Genomic DNA, 23,259 nt, shown 5'->3' with positions numbered 1-23,259 from the left:
GTTAACGGCATCTTTACTTGTGTTAGTGTTTTCGAATTAGTGTATTGGTGATTTGCTCTTCCCTATGCAAGCGTTTGGACGCCCCTGCTTTATGTAAATAGAAAAGGCAATAAAGGCAAAATATAATATTAAAGTTATACTACAGTTAATTAACTACATAGTTTTAGACGGATCAAGGTTACATAGATATTTTAAATAATATATACCAGGGGCGTTGTGTTAAAAAATTTTTAGCGAACTTTGTTGTTGCTTTGACGAAATCCGTGCACTTAAAAAGCTTGCACTGGACACACGAAATTTTCATTGCCTGCGCAAACGTTGAACGAGTTGGAGCTTATGTCGTTCGTATGAAGGAATTATTCATTGAAATTCATTTAAAAGGTTAATGCCAATGTATTATTTGTTAAATAATAATACTAGGAAAAATATTTAATGCAGAAAGGCATAATAAATGCAAACATTCTACTGACGCACCTGACATTAAAAAACAACGTATCGACTTTATAACCAACTATGCGGAACAAATTCTTTACCATATTAATGAAAATAAAAATGAGACACAAGAGCAATCAGTATTGCGAAAAAATTTAAATAAATAAAATTTATTAAAAATCTAATTGTGAATTTATAAAAAATGTTTGTCAGGAAATGCTGAAGAGTTTCTATGATAATGGTTCTGAGTTTGCAAACACATTAAATTTAGTATCACTATTTATAAATACAGTAGCCCGTCGAATTGATGATCTGTATTAGACTCCATTTTAAAGAAAAATATTTAAAATTCTTTAGCTTTACCAATCCAAATGGTTGACAAATTTTGTAATATTGATGAGGAGATTTTAGCCATGATCCCTCTTTTGGAAAATACAAGAGGAATCGATATATATAATGCTGTCAATAAAAGAATATCACTTAATGAAACAAAAAGTAAGTTGGCAGCAATATGTACAGACAGCGCACCAGCAATGTTAGGTAAAAAGGATGGCTTTATAGGACAGATTAACAAATCGAGAATAAAAGTCCCAACATTTCATTGCATTATTCATCAAGAGGTTTTCTGTGTTAAGTGGGCAGGAAGGTAGTTTCCAAAATTGTAAGTAAGGTAATGGGTGGGCATAATTCACTCAGAAACTTAGAAACTTTTTAAAAGACTTTAAATTTAAAATGCCTTGAGAGGTTTTTTGAACTACGGAAGGAAATTATTAAATTTATTGAAGAGGAAATGCCAAGTTTTGAATTATTGTCTACTATAAGCACTGAAGAGTTTAACATTAATCTTGTTTTTTCACCGATTTTTTCTTATTATATATATAGAATAACAAAAAAAGAAAAGAAAAGGTCTGCGGCTATAAATTTGTAAATATTATTTTTTGGGGGTTTTTCTAAAAAAAAAACCTTAGTCTAGGTCGGCAACACTGGTTCTGTTCAGAGAGTGAGCGAGTCTGTACAATATTTTCCTGTTATTTCAGTGAGCAGACAGATTGTGAAATTTTGGTTGAGCATATTTTGGGAGCTCTGCTTAAAAGCGGTTCTTTTTTGCATGACAAAAATCACTACAAAAACCAAATATGTACACATTTACGTATACGCCATAACGCTCGAGCTAAGCGCTGGGAAAAAAGTAGAACACATTCTATTTCCCTCGCGACCCTCAAAAGTATTTGTATGTACACACATGCTTAATAGGAGCGCACAAAATTGTATCTATTAAAACGAAACTTTTACAAATACTCTCAAATAATTGTTATAAAAAATAAAAAAATGTACATACATATGTAATATTACAATGGAAAATTTGACTTAATTGCCGCTAGCAAGGAAATTTCGTCTACTGTGTACAGTCGTGCTTAATCGCTAGCCTGGATTAGTGCCCTCTGTCTCTGTGGACACCAAGTCACGTCGTTTCATTTCATTGGGGACAATTGTATTGTTTACTAATAGAAGTTGCGCCTATTCATAGTGGAAATTAACTGTATTGCATTTCCTTACATTGAGAAAAGGCTGAGTTGTAAGCTGACTTGAGGTGTGTGTATAAGGTTGGGCCTAGAAAACCCTGTTTTGGGAACCGCGGTTAAGAAGTGGTACTTCTGCATTTCACTAAAAATAATATTCTGTAAAGATAAGACTTCAAAAGCCGTTTAGTGTTTATCGGTAGAGTACTTACTTTATTTATTCTGGATGGTATCTGAATGGGTATCCAGCCTGATACTGTCGAATGCTTGGCCCACATCGCCATGTACTCCAATGCAGTTTGTATTATTTACCTAACTTTTATGGCCGTTCTTATGTAATGGAATAATACTTGATTAATTACAGATAGATATAGAAAATGACCAACAGTTAACGGGCAAGTTAAAAAAACGATAATTACAGCGCAATCTGAGACTCTATCTGTTCGTTGAGAGAATGCGGGTTTCATTCAATCTAGCTCACGCAATACTGACTCCTCTTCAATCACAGACATTGAAACCTAATCAATATCAAACAAATTAACTTTATAGGAATAGGGTGTAAAGGGAGAGTTGCTATTAACTATAAATAAACGTTGTGAATTTGTAAGTTAAGTAAATTTAAATTAGATTTGACAATTGAATAATGCAATAAATCAATAATGTAAAAATTTATGAACAAGGGATTCTTCCCGGTTACAATAACGGCGAGGACTTTCAAAAGAAATCAAAAGAAATACTCTATATTTAATTTAGCTAATTTAGACCTAATACCTCTTAACATTTTGATACCCAATCAAAGAACAATAGAATTAATTCGTTTTTTGCTACATTAGAAGATTAAACTGTTATTTTTTAAAACAACGACACATTTGGTCTGCTTAAATGGTGTACATTCTTTAATAAGGCAAGCCTGATAGGTGACGGGTGATAGTGATAATGACGACAATAAAAGTGTAGTAAATAATAGTATTACAGCAAGAAGACACAAAAGACACCACATTCTCGATCTTCCTAATAAAATAATCAAAAGATTTATTTATTGTGTTAGGTAAAGATTGAAAATAGATAAAGGAACCCACCAATATATTAATTAAATGTTATCAAATGTTACCATGTTATCAACTAACAACTTTTCAGTCTGTTGAAGAAGTTACTTTTACATATATTATTAAACGTCGCAGCAGGCCCCGTATATATATATATATATATATATATATATATATATCAGAGCTCCGAAAATATTGCTCAACCAAAATTTCATTAAGCTGTCTGCCTCACTGAAATAACAGGAATATTATACAGCTCGCTCACTCTCTGAACAGAACACTTCAAACTGATTTCACTCGTGTTTTATGTTGATCAGTGAGAGAACACACGAAGCGCTCTTGCGACAACAGTTTGAAAGGGATATTTTTGCTCGGAGCTCTTCAACAGAGCCTCGGCAAGTGAGCAAAAACGATTTGCGTTCAAGCACAAAGTGTTCTTTTCTGTTGTTGCTTCATTAGTGCTTTGTTGTTTCTTTATTTCATGATAGGCAAAGCGTGAAAGGGTGATAGAGATAGAAATGGTCACTTGCTGGGACGTTAATGCGTAGGAATATACATATCAGAGAACGGCATGAAATGTATGTGAAAAATGTATGAGAAAAAACGCAAAATAAGGGCTGTCTGTACTGGCAGCCGCGCTGACGCGACAGCGGGTAGCGAAAATTATATAATTTTTTATACTAATGCAAGCACTCAACACACATACATGCGCAAAAGACACTCTCACCGATTTAAAGTGTCTCGAGTGAGCGCGTACATATAGAGAGCGACAAGAAACTCTCACTGATTGAGCAAAGAGCACGCTGAGTAAAAACAGGGTTGAAGTGTCTTTTTGATCCCGTTTTCAATTGTGTCTGCGAGCAACAGTTCTTTTTGGGACTTTTTGCAAATAGGGACCACTTCTTGCGAGCTCTGATATACATATATACATACGTTTGTCTTGAAAAATGGGTGATTGGTGATAACTGTAAAGTATAACCTATAAGATAGTATGCATTATACGATTGTGTATGTATTCGAAAATGATTTGCCGTTGGTGATTGATGCTAGCCGTTTCGTTATTACATTTCTTTGTATAACGTGTGGAGTGCGGCTCACTGGTGAACAAACAGTAACTTTACCAGTTACCGACCACCAGTTTTGCAAACTTCAACGGTTATTGTCCATACAAAACATAGGTGATATTTGTATGGTAGTAATCTATTGACACCGCCTGCATGGACTTCAGCAATATCCAACATACTAATTACTAGTGAATTCACCAATATCCACAGCATACTAATCACTAGTAAATTCAGAATTTTAATACACATTTTTATAATAAATGGAAAAGAATCTTATGTAGTTGTACAAATGTGTGTCAACCCGCTACCTATAAGATGATTTAAAAGAATTCACGCAACAGATCTACCTGACAGAAGAATAAACATAAATACACTACATAAATAATCCCATTAATTAACAATAGTCAATGCTCAAAACGTGCAATACATACTTTCCCTCACATACAACCGGTCATATTCAAAAGTATGAATGATTCCGGCCGCCAAATAATAATTAATTTAAAAAAAAAAAAAAAAAAAAAACATGTGTAACAGGGATAAGTAGGTGTGGCAGATGGACGTATGACCATCAGGAACAAAAAGAGCTGAAGGACCAAAATTATGTATGTAGCAGAGAACGGCATGGGTGGCATTTTAATTTACAAGTATTATTAAATAATGTGTCCAATGCTTTCATCTGTTCATCCATTATTTTTTCAAATGGAAGTTAGTTCAAGTGGACGCATTAAAGTTGAGTGCAACCAACTTTTATATACACTTTAACTAGAGCATCGCAGCAAGCACACGCACGCACTCAAAAGCAGATACACACAAACAGCCAACGCGTGACAGCTCCTTTTCGCTGTAGCGTCAGAAGCGACGCCACCACATGCGGCAAGCGTCGACAGCATTTGTATGGCGTCAGGAAGTGCACCCCGGTGTCTATATTGCAAATTAGATTAGATTAGACCAGAAAAACTAAAAATTCCATTTTTTCTGGAACAGTTTTCAAAACTTTATAGATTCTAATTGATTTGGATGACATTTACTTATCATTTTTGTACCAGGTTTTTATGTCAATATGTATGTACGTACAAATATTATGATTTTGTACCTATTTCATATGTAAATTATATAGTACGGTGCTTTTATAGTCTCAGCTACGTCTGATCCGCAATGCTCCGTTGAATTCTTTGTGCTCCTATCCGATCCTTGCTCGTTGCTATTATTGGATAGCTCTACGATTGTGATGAACAACGAGTTCTTACTTCCGATTGCTGGCTCTGGGCTCAAGGAATACTTACATAATATTTGTTTGCGGCTAAAGCCGGAGTAAATTTATACATGTCAAGTGCGCAGGTTTTACAATTAAGTTTAAAGATTCGATTTTCAATAAGACCGGCTTAAAATGGTCATGCGAATCTTGCCGTGAAGCCGAGGCCGACATGTCTTGGTTTATAAGACCGACTAAACTCAATTTCTAGCTCTGAAAGAGCTAATAAACTCAATGATGAGTTTTAAGTTTAAAGTTTAAAGCTCTTAAAGCTTGAGACGAATCTCAGTTGGTGACGGCTGTAACACCTAAAATACTAGCGATCTAACATTGGTAAACTTTCCAGTAACACCTGTTACTCCAGCTTACCCTAGCATAGGTGAGGCTGCTCCGTCATCTAAAATTGTTTAAAAAGATTGTTATGTCGCCCACTGATAGTTTCCAGACCAGCTCCTAAGCCCTTATTAGCTGTTCCTATAAGGCTTACATTCAAGCAAAAGTTCCTAACCCCATAATAACTGTAGAAAGTTTAAATTTAAATATTCTAGAGAGAATCTTCATTTAAATTAAATGTGCCACCAGAATTATTCGACACTATTTGTTGTACTTTTTTTTGGCAACAAGACTTGCTTGTTAACCACCAAGTGTATCGCTGCCAAAATTAAATTTCCTACAGTTAAACCTACTAATGATGCAAAAACCTATTACTTCGTTTGCTTAAGCATATCAAAATGTTAGAGATATTAAATCTAAATAGGGTAAACTAGATGCCTGAAAATTCTAGTTCATCAATTTTCACAAATAAATATACCACTTATAGATCTTTTATCGAAATTAATTTGTTGCTTATTTACTATTGAGTTTATTGCAGTTAGAGTGGCTGTTTGTCAAATTTCCTTATATTTAACATGCTCTTTAATTCCACCTCTATCGGATGTTTCAATTTATAATGAACACTTAGCATTCAAGCCCCTTTGTTTTAGAAAAGCCGACTTTAATAAATTAATGACCCTTTTTATAAATCATGACTGGACTCACTTTTTTGCCAGTAATAACTTACAAATTGCATTATTTCTTTTTTATGACGCCTTTAATAACTTTTTTGAACAATGCGTTCGTCGAAGGCAGTCTAGTAGGTCTAAAAAGCCTCTATGGTTTACCCGCCAGTTAGCTGGTTTAAAGAATATCAAATCGCTATACTTTAAAAAATATAAGCGTACAGGGTTGATTTTTCACGCTATTCTACTGCCAAGTCTAATTTGAACTTATTAAACTACAACGATAATTTATGTCGCTGTCGGCTTCAGCTTGCTTATGATCCTAAACATTTCTAAACAGTTTTAAATTCCAAACGTAAATATTCTTTAATACCTAATTCAGTTTCATATGAAACATATCATATGATATCTATTTGCAGACTATTTTCAAACAACTTATTCTGTTAATATCGACTCTTCAATTACACCCTACCCTTATGACGTACAAAAATCTAATTTTTTTCAGAGCCTGTGATTACCGAAGACTCGAGGACCAGATGGCGTCCATTACATAAGAATGAAATTCCAAAGATTTTTTTGAAGTGGATATAAATTACCTAAATAACATAATTTAAAAGGTAGCTTTTAAGGTTACCAAGCCGGTGCTTGTAATGTCTAGTGTTACTCAGGATGGTCACCTTGGACCGTTGCTTTTCTACCTATTTATTAATGATCTGCCCTCAGTCATTATGCATTCAAACAATCTTATATATGCTGATGACGTGAACCTATACCTATCGTTTGTCATGTAGTACTTTACTGCAGACAGATCTTGACCGCTTTTACAATTGTTGTAGATATAATTTAACTTAACTGTTCTCAATGTAAAGATATGTCCATCAATAGACATCACATAGTCAACTATCACATTGATCAGTTGCCTCTCAATATATTAGCAGATGTAAATGACTGAGGTATTCTCCTTGATTGTAAGCTAAAGTTTGACAAGCATGTTTCTCGAACTGTTAGTAAGGCAATTTATTATTATTATTGATTGGAGTAAGTGCGCTGCGACCTAAAAGGTCTATTGTGCCTCCCACTGGAGATGGAGGTTAAAGTCTACCAAGCCCTATTTGTGCAGAAACACCAAATTTTCCGGTTCAACGTTCCTCATCTGTCTGTGTCAGGGTATAATCCCCAACGATTAAATCTTACTCCTGCAGAGCGCAGGACATCCTCCAGAAGGTGCTCGGAGTTTCGTATGCTCTAAGACATAAGTCTACACAAGGCATCGTCCACAATTTTTAACTTGTGTAGGTGCTTGCGCATTCTGCAATGTCCCGTTAGGAAGCCTGTAACTATCCTAAGCGAGTTTTTGCTCAGATTTAGACACTCGACGGTACGTTTCGTGTCATAGCCGCCCAGTAGTCTTTTACTGTGTCTGGCTCCTACCGATTTTTCCCACCAGATCTCGCTCTCCCGCTGAGTTTCTAGAGTTATGTTTCTGTTAACATAACTTGTCCCAACTGGTCCCCAGAAAGCAGAGCTTGCTCCCTTCCTGGCTAGTACGTCAGCAATTTCATTTCCCGGAATACCGGCGTGGCCCTGGACCCAGTAAATGGTCACTCTGTTGGTTCTACCCAACTTGTTGAGTGATTCTATATATTGCCATACTAGTCCTGAGACTACCTTGTGCGCAATCAGTGATTTGATTGCTGCTTGGCTGTCCGAGAAGATGGCAATGTCCCTGTTTATATATCCTCTTTCCATGTTGAAAGCTGCACATCTTTCTATAGCGTGAATCTCCGCTTGGAAAATGCCTGTAAATTTTCCTAGCGGCATATGATACTTGCATTTGGGTCCGCTTACTCCTGCTCCTGCCCCATTTTCCGTGAGTGACTCATCTGTATACCACCTAATGGCATGTGTTTTCACATTATAGGTGTTAGATAGGCCACTAAAGTGTCAAACACAATAAGTATTAAAGAACCTAGTGAAACTGTATTGTTGTGCCATGAGAGTAGAGGCGCTCCCCTCCTCCCATACTTGCACACTCCCCTGGATTCTAAAACTTGCTCTTTTCGCACACTGCTTTATGTAGATGTGCAGTGGTGGCAACCCAAGTAACACGTCCAATGCTGCGGACGGGCATGTGCGCATTGCTCCCGATATGCACGTGCAGGCAAGTCTCTGAAGTTTGCTCAGTAGACCTTTCGCACATACCAGTTGTTCGCTCATCCACCCCCGCCCCGCACCGACTAATTATTGGTCTTCACCATCGCTACGTATAGCATCCACATGAGTATCTTGGGGGAGAGACCCCAGTTCTTGACAGAAAGAGCTCTACAGTTCATTAGAGCCATGGTTGCCTTCCGGTAGAATTTTCCCAATTGGCGTTCCACTTTAGCCCTACACTAGATTACCCCCTCACCGATACCTTGACCGTCGTTCCGAAGCTGTATTGTCGCATCGCCGATTTAATTGGTAATCCCCAGCCCGATCTCTCAGTTTGTATCTATTGTGAAAGCAAACTATAGTGTTGCTGGGTTTAATTCCAGCCCACGTTTATGCAACCATTCCACGCTAGTTTCAGTCCCAGCAATGACCCCTTTCACATAAGTGTCATATTTACCCTGCAGACACAATGGGAATTGTCGGCATACTTGCATCGAATCGTTGTCCTGCAAGAGTTTCAAGAGCTCGCACCGACTATGCCCACATGAGTGGTGAAGAACACCACCTTGCGGGCATCCCCTTTAGTTTGGCTCGACTGAGTAAGGTACCACTGTCACCCCTGCTATCCTGGATCAGTCAGCGCTCTAAGCCACATACACTATTTCTCCTACCTCCTTTCCGGTCACCTGCCTCACTACTCCACGATATCTGCGCCCGTTTATCAAAAAGCCCCCTCTATGTCCAGACGGCGCCGATGCAATTCTCTAGGCCTTCACCTGACTTATTGAGAGACTCGTGAGCTCCCCCCCCTTAACACACATAGCGCTGATATACCTCGCCCTCGCTCCGCCCATCATCGACTTCTATGAAAGGACGTCACTAAGATACGGTAAGCCCATAGTAGTGTCCACCACCTTTTCAGGTTTGAGTAGAGCAAAGAGGTCAACTTACGCCCAAAGCCGATCTGCCGCCCGCTTGAAAGGGGTCTTTCTTCCCAACCTTTGGGAGGAAGATGACTCTGGCTACTCTCCAGGCACTAGGTATATGCTGCTATACTGCCCCTAAATATTCTGATCAGATACGGCATTAGCAGCCTCCATCCTTCTGTAGAGTATCGGGATATCCCGATCTCGCCCGGAGCCTGTTATGCATGAAGGCCCAAACTGCCCACCGTACCTAGAACTTTTTACTATTCTGGAGGCACTTTCCCTATTTTGGCCTTCTGCTGCAGTCCTTCTGTTTCCCCCTCTATTGTGGGTAACGTCCTTCAGCACTCTGCTCAGGGAAATGTGTAGGATAGAAGTCAGCCTCCTTCCTCATCTCCGTGAAAGACGTCTATTCTAGGGCAGAGTCTGAATGCCTCCTACGCTTGAAATCGCTTTGAACACCCTCGCTGCTGGTGGTGTCTTTTCTATGTTGGTGCTGAACTTGCGGAAGTGGGCTCGCTTGCTCTTCCTTATTTCTTTATTGTAAACTGTAAGCTTGGTAGTATAATGAACCCAGCTGCTCTCATTTTTCTTTGCTGTATTAAACAGTTTTCTAACTTCTTTTCTCAGCTTCTCTAGTTCCTGACTCCACCAAGGGTTGTCCTTTCTTGAGGTCACTGCCCTCTCTGGACAACTCTCATGGTATGCGTCTGCTATTATCTCGTTTAAATCATTTGTTAGATTTTCTAACTCTCTGTTTGAGCCAGAGTTGACTCTAAGTCTTTTCAAGTTTAGATCGAGAATTTCCTGAAACGCCAGCCAATCAGTTCTTCTCGGGTTTCTAATCTTATTATTGAAGGCTAGGCCCTCCTTAATGTCGAATAGAATTATTCTATGGTCCGACATTGACGGCTTGGATACCTCCAGTTCGAATAAGCCCGGAGAGTCCCCTGTTGCCTATCGTTAAGTCCAGGATCTCTGCTCTGCTCTTGGTAACGAACGTCGGTTCAGACCCGACGTTTAAGACGCTTAGATCTGTTTCTAGACAATAATTTAGAAGGTACTCACCCCTGCTATTGTCGTCTGTGCTGCCCCACGTTTTGCTGTGTCGTTTGCATCACCAGCAAAAGTGGCAGGTTTCTTCTCTTGCAGTGGTCCACCAGTGCTTGCACCTCAGGTGGTGGTGCCTCCGCATCTTCTCCCGGGAAGTAGGCTGATGCTACAACCAGTTTCCTCGGGCTCGACCCAACAGTGATCTGCACTGCTACCAGGTCTTTACTGAGGAATTGGGAGAGACATAAGAACTTTATGTTTTTACTTATCAAGATGCAAGCTCTTGATTTAGTCTCGCGACAGTCAGATGTAATTACCTGCACATTCTTGTCGTTCAGACCGCAGATTCTTCCTCTGAGAGGACTGGCTCCTCCTCCGACAGCTCTAAACTGTCGTCCAGTGTCTGGGACGAGCGTCTGCTCGTCTTCGGATTTGCCGTCCTCCGACTCTCCCACCTGTAGCCCTTCCAGGTCTAGGCCTGCCAGTGATGCGCTGTCAAACTCAGCCTCGAGTTCAGCTAGTGCATCCCTCTCGACCGTGTTGACTGCATCGGGGACAGCCACTTCGGTGCTAGGCCCGGCTGTGGGTGTCGCTGTCGCTGCTGCGCCCTTTTTCTTATGCAGCCGACATGGGAGCTGGCCAAAACGGTAGTTCAGGAGCATACCGTTTTGCTGGAGCAACAGTAGAGCAGGCTGCTCTACACCCAGGGTCACCAGCTTTCCCCCACTTGTGTCAGTGCATTTGAGCACCGTCCAGGTGTCCGGGAGAAGGTCAGAGTTCTGCCTCTTCAACAGGTCCACGGACGTTTGCTCCTCTTCGCCTGATGACCGCGGTAAGTGAACTGAGACTACCTCTAGTTCCGGAAGCTGCTCCCCCATACAGGTTTTGAGCTGCACTCCTTCTACCGCAGTCAACTTGGGAACGACGGATACCAGCCAGTCCCTGGTATTGTCGTCCCGGCATTCAACTATTATCAGACCAGGCCTGAATCTGATGCTGTTGAAATTGAGGCTGGTGCTCCACCCTTTCCTCAACTCCCTGATCAGCATCGTCTCTACGCTGGTCAATTCTTGCTTGGCCAGCAGTCTGCTAGGGTAGTCAGCGGCCGAGATGCCCACCTTCACTGATTTGGTGGCATTGGCGTAAGACACCCGCGGTCTCTTCGTGCTCTGGGACGGTGCTTGCCCGACCTCTGCACGACTCTCGCCCCTACCCTTGGGCTTTTTGGGGACTGCCTTGGGGTTTTCTTGTGGAGACGTTTGGTGCAGCTGACGCTTGCGCCCACCCGTTTCCTCCCCCTTCCGCCTTGGCCACTGGTTGCACATTTTTGCATTTGTGCTCTCCGGCTTTGCGTCGAGCCTCCTCCGGCTTTAGGCCCCGCTCGAGATACCTTAGGTACCATCTGTTGCCGGCTCCGCTAAGTCCTTGCCTCAGCGGATCGTCCATGCCACCTGGCTCCCCCAGTCCCGGCAGAGTTAAGCCCTTCGACACAGCTCTCGGTCTAGTGGTGCTGGCCCGCTGACCTGAAGCTCGTTCGTTGCTGTGCATCGCACTCCCGCCCGGCCCTAACGTCGTCCGTGTGGTAGTTGTACCACCAACCACTTGGGGTGTGAAAACCCCTGCCTCCCGTGGAGTGCTGTGCCTAGGGGGCGAGCACCGCTTGGGCGTGGCACTGTTGGGTGGAGGGTACTTGCCCCTGCGCGGTTGGAGGTTACCACCCTGGTCCAGAGCCTCCTCTTCCATCCGCTCTGCTAGCTGTGTTGCGGTTAATTCCCGCCTTGAAAAATTATTTTTAGAATTGGACATATAGATCCCACGAGTGTAGGGGAAAGGAGGTCCGCCGTGCCATAGCCCCCATTGACACGGTAAGGCCTATACACTCATCGAGGCGGCCAGGTATCGATGAGGCTCCGTAATAATACAGTCAGTTAACCCCGACTGCAAACTAGCCAATGAGCACGGGTCGCGTGACACTCTGGTTTGGGGCTGGTTAGTTGTATTTATATGAGAACCACCCCATATCGTTTTATGCTTCCCCGCCAAGCGTAACCTCTAGCCATGATACGGGCCGGTCACCAACCCGCGCCTCATGCTAGACACTGTAATGCCCAAGTCGAGCAAGGACAACTAGATCACTTCCGTACAACGGGACAATGCATGTCCCTGCCCAGTCCGCACCCGTGAGGGTTCAGCTAGAGGATTTTTGCCAGCCTAGTAAGGCAATTAAAGTTCTTAGTTTTATCAAACGATGGGCTAAAGAATTTGATGACCCTTACACAACCAAATTACTTTATACATCTCTTGTTCCTCCGATTCTGGAATATGGCTCTTGTGCTTGATCTGCACAATACTCGAACCACCAGAATAGTATTGAGTCTGTTAAAAAAAATTTTTTATTATCTTTCTTGAAAATTGAAATGTAAATAATTCAGATTTTTTAAGATTTTTTTTACTGCCTTTAATCGTTTTTTTTTTTCGATTTGCGGGGGAGAGAGGAGGAAACTAAAAAAATAGTATACTTTATGGGGTCTGCCACGATCGACTTTCGAGATAGACAGACATTGAATGTAAGAAACTACACCTCAAACTAACAGACAGCAACCTCCTCTGGATTATAAACGCTCGATCGCCCTTGTGTCTGGACTACAAAATCCTGCTCTATGGAGCAGAACTAACATAGACATTATACAGCGCACTCAATCAAAGATCCTGAGAACTATCAGTGGGGCACCATGGTATATTCGAAACCAAAACATCCACAAGGATCTTGTCATTCTTGCAGTGAAAGATGAGATAGAGAAGCAAAAAGCGTCGTACAAGCAAAAACTCTCAGTCCACCCAAATCCTCTCGCAAGGAATTTGACTAGGGTTTCCAGCAGAGCCCGGCTACAACGCATCGACCATCTAACCCAGCCATAATTTGTCAAGGCCATTTTTTACTGTTCCAAGCTACATGACTGATAGTAAAGTTATATTATTGTTAGTCTCGCAAGGAGAAGATTCAAAAATAAAAACAATAACTTTTTTTAAAACAAAACAAAAGGTTGAATATTCAAAAAATCAAATTTTTTTTTTAATTTGTGTACGAAAATTGGACGAAAAAAAGTTTTTGTTGACCCTCATTTCGAATTAGTGAGAGAGCGTCCGGCCGCCCCAGAGGGACCACCAAAATTTAAAAGCGAAACGCTAGTTTTTAAATTGGCACACAATATGTGGAGAGAGTGAATACGAATGGACTTTTTGATAAATTTATTGGTCGATTGCCTGCATTCATTTTATGTGAAATGTTGATTTTTTTTTTCAAACAATATTTTAACAAATCCGTACGCCATTCTCTAATTTTACTAGATTGCATTCAATTGGACATGAAAAATCATGGCAACCACTTCGGGTGTCAGCCTTTTAATTGGGGACGATACATTGCTAGCCATTACCTTACTCCTTCTCACGCCAACCTACCTCACCATAAGCACGCTTTATTTTGGCTCATACAATATGTATTGTCTTTTATATTAATACTAGTGGGCTGTGTGATCATGCATGGCCAATAAATTTAACTCCTCCTACGAAGAGCTGATCTTTGCACTTGCATTCACGCGCTCTCCTCTTTGCGCTTGCACTCACGCGCTCTCTTCTTTGTGCGCGGATTCGGCACTTGTCTTCTGCATAGCTGCACTCGCTATCACTTAATCTTTTATGACTTATCTATCGCTAAGAGCTATAATTCTCTTCACTCACTTACTTTCGATCGTCGCAACTCACTAGTTGAACCTTTCTCTCGCAAGCCGGTCGTACCGTCGCTTGACTTATCGCTTTAATTATTTGTTAGTAAAAACACTCATTTTACTTTCCTATCGTCGAAACGTACAGATATAGTTCTGTAATTACTCTCGTAAGCCGGCCGTGCCGCATACATATATATATGTACGTACACATATTCGAAGCATTCACGCCAAAGTGGCCACCCGTAGTGGATATGCTGTAGCGTTTCGCTACTGATGTAGCGTTTCGTTGCTGATAAGCATCAGCATCCCTTTGTTGAGTTGCGCATGTCGTATTGCTGCAGGCGCTCTAACCAGCGGGCGATTGGTCTTCTGGCTTTTTAAAATTGTATAGCCAAGTTAGCGACGCATAATCCGTGCGAAGGGTGAATTTACGTCCAATAAGGTAGTGGTGGAAGTGTTTAGTGGCCCGGACGACGGCAAACAACTCCCTGCGGGTGACGCAATAGTTGCATTCAGATGAACTGAATGTTTTACTGTAGTACTTCAGCACTCGTGCGTGGCCGTTTTGTATCTGGCTAAGCACGGTTCCCGCGCCATGGTTCGAGGCGTCACTGCCCAGAATGAATAGTCCATCCGGGTCCGGAAAAGTTAAAATAGGCGCCGTGGTCAGCTTACCTTTCAATAAGTAAGCTCGTGAAGCGGCATAGCTTGCGATAGTAGGAGCATAGCAACAAAGAATCGCACGTCGCTTTGACATCGGGGCGGTGGCCACTGAATCACCTTCTGAATCTTTTCCGGACAGGCCTCAGGTAATCGACTTCGGTGCAGAAGAAATGACACTTGCGAGGGCTAACCTTCAGACGCCGGTCTGAGTGGCAAACGTTCAAACACAGCCTGTAAGTGCTCATCTGTTGTTTTAGAATGCAGTCATACAAATAGAGTAGGGTAGATTTCCAGGTGTCATCGGAAAATAAGCCATCCATTAATCATTCAAACGTTGTCGGCGCATTTGTCAATCCAAAACACATCACATTGAACCCAGCGTCGCAGACGTAAAGCAGCGGTATCCATGTAGCGTCGACACAATGTCAGATATCCGGGGCAGTAGGTACGAATCTCCATCAGTCACATCGTTGAGTCGTCGATAATCAACGGTCGGTTCGCTTACCTGATTCTGACTGGCTAGTGCGAGACGGCGAAACGGCTGCCTTATAAGTCGTGATGTACGACGGTCAGCTGAGTACGCCCCGTGTCATCGTCGCTATGGGCGAATACATTACGGAACCTTTCTATCAACGCAGCGAATTTTTATCTCTCCTTAGTTGTAAGCTCTGGAGTGGGTACCGAAGTCAAGTCAATGCCCGTTGATGCTCCCAGGGTTGGCAAGGGTTGCTTCCGCAGCTTCCCAGGATCGTAAGTGCAGGAAGAACGTGTTCTTGTGAGCTTAAGTTGAGCACGCGCATCGTTAGGACGCGCCGTGTAGAGTCCAAGAGAGGGCAGCCGTAAATCACGTCAGCGGGCAGCTGACAGTGTTCTTCTCGTTCTAATATAGCGAAGGGCTCAGTCTCTTGTAGTGCACAGCGGATACGTACACGTGCATCGCTGTGTGGGAAAGGCGGACGTTGACCATTGAGAACATCAGATTCGACATTACCCATTCAAATCGCAGAACCCATGATTTGAGATTGAGTAATGACACGGCAGAGCCAGTGTCGATAATGAGACGTACAAGTTCTCGCTGTATGAAGACCACACCATGCATGTTATACTAACCAAAACTATGTTCACTTAGCTTGAGTGGGTGGTTTGAGCCGGGCCGCCGGTGGGCTTGTGGATGGCCAATAGTTTTGGCTTTGCACTACGGGTACCGGGCGGTGCGGTGTCGTCGGTTGATGGGGCGCCCGCTGGGCGACACGGTTACGCAACTAGTGCGAGATTGCCTGGCCTGTGACAGCAGGAGGACTTGGTTCGCACGAGGAATGCGGGGGCGGCGATATGCTGATATGCCGTGGGTGCGCTGAGCAGCGTTAGCATGTCGGTGGACACGAGTACCAGGCCCTTCTTTTACGGCAGAGGCCATTTTATTGAAATATATATCCAAAATCCGCACATAAATTGCAAGCAGTTGTGGAATAACTGAAGCACCAAGCCTGTCTCTAGACACGTATCACTAGTGATTTTATTAGTAAATAAACATACCTTTAAGCAAAAATATGAAACAATTTGGTTAAATATGTTAACTTTTATAAGCAAAACAAAACACAACTTGCAGCAGCTCAGATTTTTGGCGCGAAATAACTTATACTCTCTGCAAATGATGATAACAACCGTTATCTTGATTTAATATTTGTATCAGATCGTTCAGCTAGCACTGTTAGCAGAATTGATCCGATTGTGCTCCCCGAAGATGCCTATCACCCAACTTTGGAACTACTTATAGAACTGCCGGATCTAAAGCAAACTGTACACAGTACAGTAGCACTTAAGCCCCTTTGTTTTAAAAAAGCCGACTTTAATAAATTAAATAACCTTATTATAAATCATGACTGGTCTCACTTTTTTGCCAGTAGTAACTTAGAAATTTCTTTATTTATTTTTTTATAACTTTTTTGATCAATGCGTTCCTCGAAGGCAGCCTAAAAAGCCTAAAAAGCCTCTAAAAAGCCTTTATGGTTTACCATACTCAGTTGATTTTTCACTGCTATTGGCAGTAGCCAAGTCTAATTTTAACTTATTAAACTTACAACTTTACAACGATTACTTATGTCGTTGCGGCTTCAGTTTGCTTATGATCCTAAACAGTTCTATAATTTTGTAAATTCCAAACGAAAATCTTCTTTAATACACAATACAGTTACATATGAAAATACGACGTCAAATAATGATCAGGCATCAGCCGATCTATTTGCAGACTTTTTTCAAACAAATTATTCTGTTAATAGCGACTCATCTATTACACCCTATCCTTATAACGTACAAAAAGCTAATTTTTCCAGAGCCTGTGATTACCGAAGAATCGATATTGCGTGAACTAAATTTACTGAAACCTGTGTTCACTACAGGACCAGATGGCATACCAGGTTGCGTACTTAGATATTGCGCCGGTTCCATATACTTAATTTTACATAGACTTTTTGCATTGTCCGTTAATTCTCGCTCATTGCCTTCAGTCTGGAAGGAATCATTCATTATTCCGTTACATAAGAATGGCCCTAAAAGTCACGTAAAAAACTATAGAGGTATTCAAAATTGACGGCTACACCTAAACTCTTTGAAAAAATCAATTACATCTCAGCTTATGCATTTCTGTAGTTCAATTATTTTACCTTACCAACACGGTTTTGTTAAACAAAAGTTTACCACCACCAATTTACTTGAGTTTTTCTTCAAGGGTGGTTAAAGCTTTTCAAAACAAAATGCAGACTGATGTTACTTATACTGATTTTAGTAAAGCATTCGATTCCGTTAATCATCGTCTTAAATATGATCCAAAGAATTTTTTGAAGTGGGTATCTAATTATTTAACTAACAGAATTCAAAAAGTAGTTTTCAAGTCAGCGGTTTCCAAGACTGTGTCTGTGACGTCTGGAGTTCCTCAGGGTAGTCACCTTGGACCATTGCTTTTTAAACTATTTATCAATGATCTGCCCTCAGTCATTGTGAATTCAAACGTTCTAATATATGCTGATGATGTGAAGCTATGCCTATCGTTAGAGACATGTCAAGTAGTACTTTATTGCAGACAGATCTTGACCACTTTGTCAATTGGTGTAAATACAACTTATTAATACTTAACTGTTCTAAATGTAAAGTAATGTCATTCCATAGACACTCGCCTCACATAGCCAACTACCACATTGATCAGTTACCTCTCAATAGATTGGTAAAAGTAAATGACTTAGGTATTCTCCTTGACAGTAAGCTAAAGTTTGACAAGCATGACCCTTACACAACTAAATTACTTTATACATCTCTTGTTCGTCCGATTGTGGAATATGGACTCTTGTGTTTGGTCTCCACAATACAAAAAAAAACCACCAGAATAAGTATTGAATCTGTTCCAAAAAAACATTTTTATTATTATGCTTTGCGAGGCTTTAACTGGGTTCCAGGAGTTGATCTACCATCTTACACTAATCGACTACTTTTAATTAATCTCCCATCGTTAGCTAACCGCCGTATTATGTTAGGCGTCATGTTTATGATTAAATTAGTTAAAGGGGAAATTGACTCCTTATACTTGATGAGTCAACTTAATTTCTCAGTTCCTGCTAGGTATTTATTAGGAAATTTTGTTCCTTTATCAATTAACGTTTTATTCACTGCATGAACCCCTTCGAATGTACTCTGTTGCTAATTACAACAAAATTTACTCTGTTCTCCAACACCGAGGCCTCTGATTGTATTACTAAAATATCTATTTTAACATTTTTAACTAATAATAATTAGCACTTACTAAAAGATTTATTTTAACATTTTTGAACTATTAGATAAACTGACCACTAACCCAGACCTGGTTGGGTGTTTGGGTTTTCCCCAATCCTTGCAACGAATGTTGGGTCTGTTTAACACTCCCAATCTATAAGTTTATCAAATCTAAAAACAAAAACATAATTTTAAATAATTTTTAACTTTAATTTTAAATATTTTATGTAATCTTTTTTTTTATGTAATCTTTTTTCAACATTAAATAAAGTTGACTTAACGGTAGCACTATGCAAAGGAAGAAACGGGCCCAACCTGTGGCATCTGCATACCTACCATTTGAAGAAAAAGACCCACTACCAGAAAACATCAAAGCCTTTGTTCAGCATGCACAAAGTGAGGCCATCAATGTTATTCTAGGGTACGATGCCAACGAGCATCACGGCCTGTGGGGGAGCACGAGTTTGCACTGCCTACGAAACTTAACGTGTGTAACAGGGGAAACCACACTACTTTCTGTAATAAGAACCGCGCAGAGGTTAATGACCTTAGCATCGAACAGCAACTCTCTAACTGTTGACAATTGGCACGTATCCACTGAATACTCCTTTTCGAACCATTATAGTATAGTATTTGAAATAGACTTGTCCCCAGAGGTCAAGCTGCCCTTTAGAAGGATCAGATTCACACAGTGTGTCCGGAATACCCTACCAGAATGCCCTGCGGGACGGTTAGACAATCCCCGCACCATCTAGGTTGTCATCACAGACACCCTGAGTAAGGCCTTTGTCGAATCCTGCCCTCTTAGCCGAGCACCAAGGTCGAACCGCAATGAGTGGTGGACACCGGAGCTCGGGCAAATCAGGAAGAGAATGAGAAGACTCTACAACAGAGCTAGAGACATAAACTGCCCGGCGGATTAAGAAGCCTATCGCCTCAGTTTCAAAAATTTTAAAACAAAATGTAGAAAGGGCAAAAGAGACTCGTGGGTTGCCTTTTTGAGGACCTAACCAGTTCCACGGAAGCGTCCCGATTTCGACTGTTGCTAGCGAAAAATCTGGCTAAACCAGGTTTACTCTGCGATCTGGATAGCAACTTCGCAAGAGACAGCCAAGAGTTTCTGCGGCTACTGATAAACACTCACTTCCCGAACTGCCTAGATACTGTAAGAGTGGCATTCATTCCCAAGCCAGGAAAGATAAACCACTGCTCAAAAAAAGGACTACGGCTAATCAGACTTTTATCGTTGTTTGGTCATGCAAGGCCATCAATTTGGCTCCTCAGCTACTAACAACTGATTTGGTGTAAGCTCGCACTTTGGCGCTGAAAAAGCTCAAGCGCTCTCTTATTTGCGCTTGTAATCACTCGCTCTCTTCTTTGTGCGTGCATTTGGCACTGCACTAGTAAAGCTCGCACCCTCTTTGTGCGTTTTTCTTGCATCACTAATCTTCTATCGCTTTATCTATCGCTAAGAATTATGAGGCCGAGCCTATAATTCTCTACTTAACACTTACATTCGATCGTCGCAACTAACAAGTTGAACTTAGCTCGCTCTAGATATTCGAAACGGACAGACCCTGCTCTGTAGTTATTCTTGTACGCCGGCCGTGTCGCATATATATATGTTCATACATATATTCGAAACATTGTAAATTTAACTAAACTCAACACACATAAACCTGCAGAAGGCAGTAATAAATCTACATATTATAAAACCTTCGTCGTTTTATAATATAAATTGGGGCGTTAAATTGCGATTAGCAACATTACAGCTAGCGACAACACTGCAGAATGATTCAGCGCCAGACTCTGCACCTCGTCTATAATGAAAAAGACCACAAGGGGCACCCCACAAGGAGGAGTCATATCCCCCTTGCTGTGTGGCTACGCGGACGACCTAGCTTTACTGGTAACAGGCAAGCTATTGCCTACAGTCAGCGAACTCATGGAAAACGCAGTTGACCAGACTCTGCGCTGGGCAGAGCGAAACGGACTTGGGGCCAACCCACAGAAGACCGAACTCATACTGTTCACACGAAAATACAAGATTACGAGCTTTAAACTCCCAACACTTGGAGGAACGCAGCTCCAGCTATCAAGAGAGGCGAAGTACCTTGGAGTAATTCTGGACTATAAGCTATCCTGTCGGAGAAACTCAGAGGAAAGGATGAAAAAAGCACCAACATCAACTCCCACCTCAAAAACCTTCAAAAGGCCCACAGACTGGTCTGCTTGAGCGTAACAGGATGCATACGTTCTACTCCTCAAGCAGCCCAAGATACCATATTAGACTTGAACCCGATAGGAATTTTCATCAGGTGCACAGCGGCGAGAAGAGCGGTCAGGCTACGCGACCTAAGACTCTTCAAGCTGCGCAGTACCACAGCACAGTCCTGCTCACGGTAGGACATACGGCTGCGCAAGAAAGTGACTATCGATGTCCAGAACTTATATGGAACGAGAGTTTCACAACTGTTTTTCGGATCGAGGAAGAAGGAAGGCACAGGATCTGGAGTCTACTCCCCTGACCTAGATGCGCAGCTTTCCTAACGACTTAAATTTTATGATAAGAAATTAGATTTGTGTTTTTTTTTTTTGAGTTTAAATAAAAGTTTATAATATAGTATTAAAGATTATTTATATTATGATATAGATTATAACAAATAAAATATAAATAGCGAAACAGATAAATACAAAAAATAAAGTAAAAATGTATAAAACTCTTATTTTGATTCCGTGATTTTTTTTTTCCTGCAACGTTTTCAGAAACCTTGCTAATGTTTATTGCCAGCAAAATATTTTAAGCTCCATCTGACCGATTTTGTTTACGCTGCTATAATGTAGACATGTTGTTAGGTTATTAGAATTGATTTACTTTATATTAAATAGCAAATTACCGTTTCAAAGGTTGTTTCTTCATCTGGCACAAAAATTCGCAAGGGTGTATGGTCAACAAGGTGTTTATTTATCAGCCGCTGATTATTCTCAAAAGATGTTTCTGTGGACTCCGGTGACTTTGTTTGAATATACAATTCCCTCAAAGGGAGTTGGTCTTGGTCATGTAAATGCACATGCTCCAAATATATCTGCGGTAAGTCTTGCTGCCTTTGAAGTTCAAAGGCAGCTGGGTCAGTTTCCAGATGCTGTCGATGTGCTTTATTATCGGCATATGCCGAAGATTCGCGTGAATTGCTATAAAAGTTGGACACGATAAATCCACCATCCTTGGCACTTGTCAAAGTCAGCGATGATTCCGTGATCGGCAGCCCAGTCTGTCTTTGCGCTGCTGAAGGAGCAACAAGTGCTTCATATTGTGGGGCTCCTTGTAGCACTGGATGAATATTCTTTTGTGGGTCTTTGGCTGCCTGAAGAATTTGACCATTACTTGCTACAACCTGAGTTAGATCTGTATTCACATAACCAGTTTTGACTACACTGCCATGATCCGTGTTGGGTTGGAAGAGCTGCTGCTTATGCTTTGTGTATAACTGATTGGATAGACTTACTAAATATGCTGGGTTGTAAATGGGCATATGATCCGCTGCTATGATTGGTTGTGCTGCTACCGGTGTAAATTGAATGGGATACATTGGCATCGTCTGCGGGGCAGTTTGATCGCTTAGTATATGTACCAGCGGCTGAGCATGCAGATGATTGTTTAGTACATCTGAGGGTAGCGGCTTGTTATTACTAGGTATATTAAAACTTTCCGTGGGATGCTTGAGCTTAGTCGTTTTCAGTGAGGGATCTAGATCTGGAGCAATAAATCTTTGTGAGCCCGAAATAGGATCCCGGATGGTTTGATCATTTGTTTCATTCTCATGCACGCTAGAATAGCTGCTTTTAGAAGATGTATATTTTAGTTTGGTTGTGTGCCCACGTGAAGGTAAAGAGCTTGCATGTTCCAAATGCCTTATGTGTTGGTGTTGCACTGCCAAATTTGGAGCAGCTACCGTATAAATGGGTGCGAGGGGTTCCGCGTTGTCAATATTTTGTATCTCTAGCTGTATATGTATGTTTGTGTCAGCCTGGATAGAGTTTTTATACATATTTTCTACTTACCGGTAAACTTTTAAGTTTGCTATAAATGCCTGCTGTTGGCTTATCGTACATAAAAGGCTTTTTAATTCTTGCATTAGTCAACTTAACCTTCAAGGGCTTGCGCAAAGGCTTGAAATATGTTGGACCAATCGGACTTTGGGCACGTAAGTCTCGTGCGTATTGTGGCAGTGAGACTGCGTTTGATTGGGAATTAGCGTGTACATGCGGATGAGCTAACAGATGATGTTGTTGCTGGCTGTGAGCACCAGATCGATTTTTAACCACCAATAGACCCGGTTGATCTCTGCGTATCTGGACAACCAAAGTGTGTTGGTTTTCATGCACAGGACGTGCGAACAGCTGTTTTGTGTTCATATTTTGTGAATTGTTGCAGCCGGCCACGCCCAAGAGTAAGATAACCAGCAAAAATTTCTAAAATTAATAATAATTTTAATTACTGCACTATGGTCATGAAATCGTTTTTTTCTTTTTTGGCATAAACTCTACCTTTTTATGTGAATATATAGTGTTTTTATTTGTGGATATTATCTAATAATAATAATAATAATTAAAAGCTGCAATGAAGCTCATTGAGAGATTTTAAATGAAAACTAATTTTCAGC

At 41.1% G+C, this 23,259-nt stretch overlaps 2 protein-coding genes across 2 annotated transcripts; both read right to left on the bottom strand.

Moving 5' to 3' along the window:
* Positions 1-7,375: 7,375 nt before the first annotated feature.
* LOC117135094 lies at positions 7,376-11,796 on the bottom strand. The gene is made up of 3 exons (XM_033295043.1): positions 10,763-11,796; positions 7,507-7,557; positions 7,376-7,420 (listed from the first exon to the last, which is right to left on the bottom strand). The coding sequence occupies exons 1-3, from the start codon at positions 11,768-11,770 to the stop codon at positions 7,376-7,378; spliced, it is 1,104 nt and encodes a 367-aa protein (XP_033150934.1). The 5' UTR covers positions 11,771-11,796.
* Positions 11,797-21,326: 9,530 nt separating this feature from the next.
* Positions 21,327-23,014, bottom strand: LOC108601615. The gene is made up of 3 exons (XM_017989514.1): positions 22,658-23,014; positions 21,493-22,599; positions 21,327-21,428 (listed from the first exon to the last, which is right to left on the bottom strand). Exons 1-3 carry the CDS (start codon positions 23,009-23,011, stop codon positions 21,396-21,398), a joined length of 1,494 nt encoding a protein of 497 aa, XP_017845003.1. The 5' UTR covers positions 23,012-23,014; the 3' UTR covers positions 21,327-21,395.
* Positions 23,015-23,259: the final 245 nt, after the last annotated feature.

This window comes from Drosophila busckii, chromosome 2R (assembly GCF_011750605.1).
Source record: "Drosophila busckii strain San Diego stock center, stock number 13000-0081.31 chromosome 2R, ASM1175060v1, whole genome shotgun sequence".
NCBI classification, from domain to species: domain Eukaryota; kingdom Metazoa; phylum Arthropoda; class Insecta; order Diptera; family Drosophilidae; genus Drosophila; species Drosophila busckii.
The sequence above is the reverse complement of the archived record's forward strand: the minus strand, read 5'-3'. Positions and strand labels throughout refer to the sequence as shown.

Bases quoted from the DNA above. Each gene is read 5' to 3' on its own strand.
- LOC117135094 (XM_033295043.1), bottom strand. From the start codon at position 11,770: ATGTGCAACCAGTGGCCAAGGCGGAAGGGGGAGGAAACGGGTGGGCGC. The intron at 7,558-10,762 runs GTAATTACATCT...CTTATGTCTTAG, and splicing joins TGAACGACAAGAATGTGCAG to AGCATACGAAACTCCGAGCA. The intron at 7,421-7,506 runs GTAAGATTTAAT...CTGCACAAATAG, and splicing joins ATGTCCTGCGCTCTGCAGGA to GGCTTGGTAGACTTTAACCT.
- LOC108601615 (XM_017989514.1), bottom strand. From the start codon at position 23,011: ATGAACACAAAACAGCTGTTCGCACGTCCTGTGCATGAAAACCAACAC. The intron at 22,600-22,657 runs GTAAGTAGAAAA...ATACATATACAG, and splicing joins GCAAACTTAAAAGTTTACCG to CTAGAGATACAAAATATTGA. The intron at 21,429-21,492 runs GTAATTTGCTAT...TCTACATTATAG, and splicing joins AAGAAACAACCTTTGAAACG to CAGCGTAAACAAAATCGGTC.